Source organism: Diplotaxodon limnothrissa, linkage group LG5 (genome assembly GCF_057381915.1).
Source record: "Diplotaxodon limnothrissa isolate DT_005_m linkage group LG5, D_limnothrissa_male_GT1.1, whole genome shotgun sequence".
Classification (NCBI taxonomy): Eukaryota; Metazoa; Chordata; class Actinopteri; order Cichliformes; family Cichlidae; genus Diplotaxodon; species Diplotaxodon limnothrissa.
Genome location: NC_140600.1, coordinates 20,794,259 through 20,803,193, shown reverse-complemented (window position 1 = coordinate 20,803,193; position 8,935 = coordinate 20,794,259). Strand labels below are relative to the sequence as shown.

Below are 8,935 nucleotides of genomic sequence, written 5' to 3'. Positions count from 1 at the left end.
TGTCCATATGTATGTTAAAAGCATTATTGTAACTGTTCCTTCTGTTTATAGAGGCCACTGGATTTTGTCCACCATCACTTATTCCTTCAAAAGTGGCCTGCTTTTCCCCAGCACGGACAGAAACATATTGATTAAGATCAAATGTCTTGCAAAAACAAAGAACAGCTACAGTGACTACATATTAGCTCTGCAGTACACAACTTCTGCTCATCATTGTTTAAGCATGCTCCTCTGGTATTTGTCCAGGTATCTTATTTACTTGATCCACAGTATGGGTAGTGGATGGTTGGGGACTGGAGTTGGCACAGTTGGATCGAGTTTCAGTTGTACTAGTGGTTCTTTGAATGAACTGCAGGAAGTTTTCCTGAAACGAACCCTCTTGGCTTGATGCCCCAAACTCCAAAGGCTGTGTAAGGCAGCAACGTCTAAACTTTACCAGCTCCTCTCTGATCTGTCTGTTCAACAGGCCGTAGAAGAATGGGTTGACAGCAAATGAGGAGTAGGCCAGCCAGGTGACAGCTTCCTCCAAGTCCCCAGGGCTCTGCATGGAACCAGTCAGAGACATCTGCAGGTGGAAGATGAAGTAGGGCAACCAACAAACCAGGAACTGGCCTACGATGAATACCAAAGTCAGTGCAGCTTTGCCTCCACTGAATGCCCTCTCTGGAGAAAGTCTTTGTGGCAGAGTACGGGTGGTAGTGATCATGGTAGTCTGGCTGTTGATGGAGTCAGAGCGATCCTTGGCAGGGCTTGCATTTGCCCATGTTGTTACTGCAGGGGCTTGCTGCAGGGCTGCAGAACGAGCCACCTTGTACACAGCACAGTAAACAGCAAAGATAACCACTGCTGGAGCCATGAAACAAACCACACTAAATAGCACTGCAAATACTCCTCTTAGGCGACTGTGGCTCGCGTGAAGAGAGCAGTGAGCTGCTGCAATCGAGCTCTGAGGTCCGTAAGCTGGCCATCCAAACAGTGTGACAATAGCCAAGAGGACTGACTTAACCCAGATCAGTAACATGACACCAATAGCAAGATTGATGGTCATCTTGACTTCATAACGCATTGGGTGTACAATATAGAAGTAACGTTCTACACTGATGGCTGTGATGGTGAGAATGGACAGACAAATGAGGAAAACATTAAGAAAGATGTAAACCTGACACTCCAGAACAGTGAACACAACAGTTCCAAAGAACGGCGAGCTGGATATGATCCCCAGAGGCATCAGGAGGATGGCACACAACAAGTCAACTGCACACAGGTGGCACACAAAGGCAAACCTCTTAAGGTGAGGCGCACGAGCAATCGCCACCATCACACCAGTGTTGGCCAACAAAGCAATGAGGTTGAGGGTAACCATGCAGAACAAACCGAAAAGATCTTTGATCTGTGACTGAGAGCTTGTGACAACACCCACATCAGCAGGAACGGTAGGATTGGGTTCCCACAGGGCAGTTGTAAGATTCAGAACAGAATGATTTGCCACAGAGGCTAACATGGACCTGGTCTTGTCAGCCATTATTACATCGCAGCTTCCTCCATTTTTATCTCAGATTTCTTGATATGTGGATCTGTGTTGAAAGGAAATGGAAAAACTCTCATAAAACATCTATAAACATTTTAAAGTAGTTTAAAAGCAGACTTTACAAGCGTATTTATGTATCTATTAAAAAGGTATGCTTTTTATCTCTGTGTATGTGATCGCCTCTGTCCATAGAATGTCTTGCAATTTTATTTAATATGAATTAATTGAGAAATATATTGCAATTAAATTACTACAGTCATTTAATTCCTCACTGTGACTTGTTAAAAGGTCATAAGAATAATAGCAGCTGGTGTAAACATATTGATGGGTAAACTTTGAAACGTTTAGAGTAAAAACAATGGTTATACAACGTTCAGTCAGCTTACTAAACTGCTGTTAAATTAAAGAGTTGTGAGGAGAGTTGTTTCTCTTTAAAAAGTCTAATCCATTAACAGCCAGTACTCTAAGTGGTTTTACAGACTGATTTAGATCTAACTGCAATCTGATAAACCTTTGTTCACACGGCATTTTGTTTTCATCAGGAAGGAATTATTGACTCCTTTTGTTGTATTTGCAATGTCAGGATCAATTACGAGGAGATGATGTGATGTAGAAGTTATTATAATCACAACTGTGACTGAACAAATTTTGGTAGATTTTGGTAGACACACTAATAAAAGTAACTGAAATTATAAACCCATTGTTATGGTAAAATGTAGACAAGTACAAGTTATTACTTTAGACCTGCTGTAGGAACACACTAGTACCACTACTAGATACTGAAATAGATTGCAATGGTACACTTTCAAAAATTTCTGTGCCTTCATACATTATTGTGGGGAAAATATATTTATTGACTCCCTTTTGTATTTTTGTTTGCTTAATAAAGAAACAAATAGAGCACTGAAAAATGAGATCAAACTGAAATAACTTACCCATGAACCACTCTGTTTCTACACCATAGTTAAATCTGAATAGGTTAACCAAGTGTCAGTGCTGACACCACTATAGCTTAAATCCCACATATTGTTTATGCAGTCCCAGCTTTTTTGTTGTTCTTGTTAATACCACATGAAAAGTTTAAGAGGAGAGTTTCAGAGCTGCTAGACAGGTATATTCCCAATTCCATGACGGCTTTCCATTTTTAAATGATGCTTCTTCTCTTCCTTCTCCCTTCCTCTAGTAACACCCCAATTGCTGTTTGATGCTGTGTATGGCGGTGACTGTCACACATTGTATTGTGTGATTGTGTGAGTGATGTGTTTTTTGTTTTTTCAAGCGGACACACACTCCTCTGTCTTCCTCCAGAGCCCAGTCTCTCCTGGGTCCTAACAGCCACCAGTTCAAAGATTTATTTCTGTTTTTAATGTAGCTTACGTTGGCACTGCAACGGTTTTCTTTTTACATCTATTTGACTTTAAATATTTTCAATTTACTGGATCTTAGGTCATCTACATCTTAAATTATATGTTTCATTGAGCTGGATTATAGTATACCTGTAGAGAACACCACTCACATAATACGAACTTTCCTAAACATTAATAAATAAATGATAAGCAGTGTTTGCAGCAAGCACAATGTGAGCTAGTATCTTGCAAAATGAGTCCTTTAAACCCTTTGCAATACAGTGCTTAAAAAAAATCATTAAACCACCTGTTATTAAAAAAAGAAACCACAAATACACACAAGAGAAAACATCTTAATCTTCACCAATATTCTATACTACATTTTCCACTTTTCTGTAAGATGATACATTTTTGGATAAATTCACAGATAATAACAATAACTTTACTTTAGCATTAAAAATATTACTCCGATTAAAGAGTCTGCACATGCTGGTGGATTAATCATTACATTGGGTGGTGGACTAATAAATGTGTTAAGCACTCTACATAACACATAAACACAGCATTATATGAGAAACATTATGAATTCGAAAGAGAAGATATCCAAACAACCAGTAAACATTTTAGATGATTTATTCTTTATTTATGGATTACTTGTTTACAATCACAGTCAGTGCATTACCATTATGGCATCATTTTAACTAATTGCCTTCATAATAAGAGATGTTGCAGGGGCACTTCAGTATATTCTATATTCACGTAATGTCATAGTGCATTACTACAAACATTTTTTTAATCTAAAATGGAGTTTCTCATTAATGACACCATGTGGTTGTATTTGGAATAAACCAATAAGGCATAGTGGGACTGGCTTCCAAAGCAGAAAACTCCTTGAAGCCTTCTTACATTTGTAACAGTTCTTCAATGTTACCTAAGAATTTGCATTTTACATTTTCATAAATATGTCTTTGTATAGGTACCATTTATGCCTCTTTCCCACACCAGTTTAACTTAATTTATCACTACTCAAAATGCACATTCAAAGTGCACATTCAAGACCCTTTCTTTCTGATGCACAGAACTGTGTCCTTCGTTGTCACTTAGACAAAATGATGCGTATGCAAATATGTAAACCCTATAGAAACAGAACTGAGACGCCAAACAGAAGGTGAGGTTCAATATGTAATTCAATGGTTCTCAAAATGGCAGGCTCCACCTCATTAGCTGTAAGAAGTCATCCACTGCTTCTCAACAACTAAAAACTTGAACATTACTGTTTTTTCTTAAAAAAGAAAAAACAAAATCACATGAATTGAAATCAGTTTTCACTTTACATTTTTCACATCGTAGTCCAGCCCTCCAGTTTGAAAACCACTAATTCAATTCAAAAACAAAAATGTGCAAAGACCACCATGCATTGTATATTAGCTTTACATTTTTTAAAGTATGTAAAAAACTTACAAACTACACAAACATAAGCGTAAGGCACAGAAAAGTGCATCTAAAATGAACAGATCCACATTCACTGCATTAGACCATAGCCTTATCAGAAGGACTGTAGGAAGTCCATCACCAAGAAACAAACAAAAGGACCTTCATTTTTCTTTGGTTAGAATTAGCCATACATATTTAGCTCCAGCAGGTAGCGAAGGCGGCACTGACTCTCTTTGTAGATGAGATATTCACTGTTGCTGAAGTGACTATCAGAAAACTGGGGTTGCTTTATTGGCTTACCCTGAGGCACAGCAACCTTCTTACCCTCCTGGGTGATGAAGATATCCTTGGACGGATCTGAAATCAAAGAATCACAAAGTGATATAACAAAATTGACAGGAGGTGGCATTCATATTGCACTTTTCCGGACTAATTTATCATTCAAAGTGCACTACGGGCCACAAGGTGCTTACATGAACACCTGCAGCCTATTTAGGGTCACCATTTCACCTAACATGCATGTCTTTGGGCCGGAGGTAAGGCAGCGAGCACAGAGAGATCATGTAAGCTGCACACAGAAAAGCTACTGCCACTCTGATTTTCAAATGTTTATATTTTTATTCATTTGGGGGAAACTGACACAATCTGATAACATGAATAGCAAGTTTCTTTTAATGAATTTGTCATGAGTTACCAGTAGAAATTAAACTTCATCCAAACTGCCAAACAATTTCAAGGACAAAAGGCACGCAGATCTCTCAATATGCTGATAGTTTACTTTGTGACATTGTATATTTCTTTATAAAAAGGTATTATTTTACCGTACAAAACGTAAAAAGTACTGCACCTGGTTCGACCATGCCTCGTGCCACCACACTATCATACCCGGCCGGAGGCGTCCTCAAGGAACAATTGTCTCTGGTAATGGTATGCTCTTTGCCAAGGGCGACCTCGCTGAGAAACATCACTCCTGTATTTTTGGAAGGGCGCACTGAAAATGGACAGAAAGTGAAAAGTACAATGTTATGACTCCAATAAAGACCCAAAATTGTCTTGTTTCTTGCTTCTAGCCTTACCGTAACATGCAGACTTGCTGTTTTCAGAGGCAAAATAGATACCACAACCGACACGGCCTCCCGAATGGGGCATTATCCTCAGACCACTCTTCAGGATAGCTGCAACCACTGCTATGTTTGTACCATGCCACAGCAGACGCCGATTCTCCAGATTATCGTTCTCATTAAAGCGCTGCCCCTGCAATGCGGAACATGTGCTTTCGGTCAGAGGACGCCCGTTTTCTGTGTTTGACTTAATAAAACTGGCTGTAGTGCCTACCTCTGTCTCTCGATCGACTTCCCAAACATTGAGAATTTTTGGTTTGTAATAGTCACCTGAAGTCGCTTTCAGGTAATTTTCTATGATCTTCAAATGCGAAAACACAAAGAGGGAAATAACACAACTGCTACTATTGTATAAAACAACATGAATAGCAGATCTGAGATAAGCAGCAGTCCAAAACCTTTGTATTTATAAGACTTAGTCATGTAAGAGACAGTACCTTGAACATTTCTGTGTTCTTTTCCATCAGAGTCAGCTTGCATTTGAGAGAATTGTAGTCTTGGTCTATAGGGTGAGGAACCGTCTGTATCATCTCTTCTTGAGCCTTCTCAGTCTCTGACTTCAGAGTCTGGGCAAGCTCAATGTCAGCCAACACCTGTAAAAAACACACAACAGGGAACAGACTTTAGGAATGAGAACACAGCACAGCGAGACAAAGCTTCTCCTAATTTATGAACCAGAAAATCTTACCAAGAGCATCTCTTTTTTCTTCTCCACAATCTCTTTGTCATTAATAGTAGGCGGTCTGTTCCTGCCAAAGTTATGTGGGATTGTGGTGTAGAATTTTGAGGAAAGCTCTTCTAGACGTCCTTTTCCACTTTTTTGATTCATAGCAGCTTCAATCTCCTCCAAAACCTCAAAGCCTTTTGCAATCTGGACCTTGCTGAGCTTGCCCAAAGGCATCTTTTTGATGTCTGCGTAATAACCACATACAAAAAACACAATTCTCAAGCGGATCATTGCATGTTTTCATAATTTTTGTGCCCAGGATTGCACTAAAAACACTTGTCAAAAAGTGTTTTTAGTGCAATTTAAAAGGTTTCCAAATTAGAAACAAAAATGTAAGGTTAGGTTGTTTTCAGATGATTAGTGTGCTCATAGAGGAAGCTACACAATTGATCCTTCTTTTGACTTTGATTTCAGGGTTTAGAAAAGCATAGTGAAAACAGGACACTCTCGTAAACCACGCAACCTTTCAGACCAAATCAGATAGTTACTATTAAGTCTTCACAGGAAACAAGTTATGGAGGTGCAGTGGGTTAAGCATAATAATGTGTGAAGCCAGCACTCACTTACTTTTAGAGCTATGAAACATGTACGGATGCACAAAGGGGACAAAGGTGCAGAGAGAAGCCTATCGAGTTTTAAGCCTGGGATTGCTTTTACTGTTTTATCTCTTCATTTTTGCCTTTTCTAGCTTTCTGCCTACTGCAGCTAGCAAAGCCCAGAACATTAATCATATATGTCCAAAATGCTGAGATGAGGGAAGATATGCAGATGTAGACTTTACCCTTTGTTTGTAACAATGTTTAATCATTTACATCGCATTCTTTATTGTTTCCTACAGTTCTTAGAAATACAAGTTAGGCTTAATATACAGGAGTATTTTTAAAGTCTGCACCCATTTCAGCTTCACAGGTACATTACACAACTGGTATTTTAAATACAAAGAGTGTTTGCAGACTGGATCTGTCGTGTGAAAACATTTACAAGTGAGACACACCCACCTAGGTTCATACATTCCATCGCCTCCTTGAACATGTCATTGCTGAAAATGAGCTTAATGAGGCTCTGTGTAGCTTCATCGAGGGTACAAGGTAGGGCGTTCTTTGCAACCTGGGCTGGCTTGCCATCAACACAGTCTACCTGCAATGTCCAAGAGAAGGCACAGGGAGATTCTGCTAAAGCTCATACAGAGTGTCAAAAGTCTAAAATATTAGAGACGCAGTTGAAGAATTTGTATTATTATTATTATTATTTTTTAGAGACTTTGCTTTTCATACTGTGATTTTAACAATTTGAGGTTTCATAACCACACTCAATGCTCCTTGACCTAATCATCAGGTATTTAAATTACCTTGATTTCAGCATCTTGCTCTCCATCCACCTCTATCAAGGTGTACTTCCCAGGGTGAGAGACAAAATTCATTCGGTCGCTCCAGTTGTTCTTTGTCTTGTCCTTAAACTTCTTCTCAAAGTCCTTGACAGCATTTTCAGCCTTATCAAAGGGCGAACTAAGTTTACTCTGTCCGACTTCCCCCTGAAACCAGGTTAGAAATGAAGCACTAACAGTGATGCTAATATGTCAACACACAGCAATAAGGGGTTAAAAATCAATAATGTCTGCTTTTCCCCCCTAAGCCCTTTAGAAAAAGAATCTATCTATCTCACGCTCTCTCTATACACATATATACATAAATATATATGTATAAATATATATACACATAGTGTGGGTGGGTACATGAATTAACAGAACAAAATGCATTTAAAAAAACAGTGGAACAAACTCACCACTCTGCCCCATCTGTTCCATGAATAGTACTTCTTGTTTGCTTTAACAACTTGGATGACATAAAACTTATTGTTGTTATGTCCGATATTTGTCTGATTGAGCATGCAGTCGTAATCCTCATACACCTGGTGAAGACATTAGAGAACATTTATCAAAATCAGCTTTCTGCTCCTGCACTAACAAGCCCTACTTCACGTGTCCTACCTCTCCACAGGATGACAATGAACAGTGTTCATCTACCTTCTTGTTGCTTTTTACTTGTGGCCCTGCAGCCAGCAGGGCTTCCTTTGCAGAGGTAAAGGCATCTTTGGCTTTTGGTGTTTCAGGCTCTTGTTTGACCTTCTTTCCACCAGCCTTGGCAGCAGAAGCAGCTCGTCTCTTTGGTGCCATGGTCCTAACTGAAAGGCCTGTACACAAACTTATCACTTTGGTCTCTGGACATCATGACTGGACAAGTTCACCGGCATGCCTGCACTGCTCATACAACCATCTCTGACTGTTCATCAGAACAAGCCGAAGTACTCCCCACACATCCGTTACCGATAATTACAGACTATCTGCCATTAGTAAAAACAACACCCGACACTGCAACAGTAGTTTTGATATGTTTTGAAGCAGCGCAGACACTGGACCAGTTCCGCCCCTTGTTATTTATCATAAAAACAACAAGAATTTCCCTGTGTACGGGACTCACCTTGTAACGATAAATGATGCTAACAGCAGACTCAAAGATGTTCCTCGTCACCAATGCAGAACACCGGCTGTAAGTGAGTGTCTATAATTTTCTGTAAGTTTACAATCAATTTACAAAACACGGAAGTGCTGGAGCTGAGTTGTGCCCTCCTCTTCTGCTGCTGGAGTCAACGGAGCGGACAAACGGCTATACCGCCACCTAGCTAGCTGAGTCCGGTGTGAGGCTCGTTTGTGCCTTTCACAGGTGGATTAAGCGAGGACCAAGGCCAAAATGAACTGGTCTTTTAAGTTCTGTGACTATCT

General features: G+C 39.7%; 2 protein-coding genes across 2 annotated transcripts; both read right to left on the bottom strand.

The window, feature by feature from the left end:
* Positions 1–217: 217 nt before the first annotated feature.
* Positions 218–1,522, bottom strand: gpr61l (G protein-coupled receptor 61-like). Its single transcript, XM_085354160.1, has one exon. It carries the CDS (start codon positions 1,520–1,522, stop codon positions 218–220), a length of 1,305 nt encoding a protein of 434 aa, XP_085210286.1.
* A 2,843-nt stretch (positions 1,523–4,365) lies between these two features.
* Positions 4,366–8,777, bottom strand: parp3 (poly (ADP-ribose) polymerase family, member 3). The gene is made up of 11 exons (XM_085354158.1): positions 8,634–8,777; positions 8,144–8,346; positions 7,939–8,064; positions 7,505–7,687; positions 7,155–7,293; positions 6,118–6,341; positions 5,867–6,022; positions 5,644–5,730; positions 5,385–5,562; positions 5,156–5,299; positions 4,366–4,665 (listed from the first exon to the last, which is right to left on the bottom strand). The coding sequence occupies exons 2-11, from the start codon at positions 8,327–8,329 to the stop codon at positions 4,490–4,492; spliced, it is 1,599 nt and encodes a 532-aa protein (XP_085210284.1). The 5' UTR covers positions 8,330–8,346; positions 8,634–8,777; the 3' UTR covers positions 4,366–4,489.
* Positions 8,778–8,935: the final 158 nt, after the last annotated feature.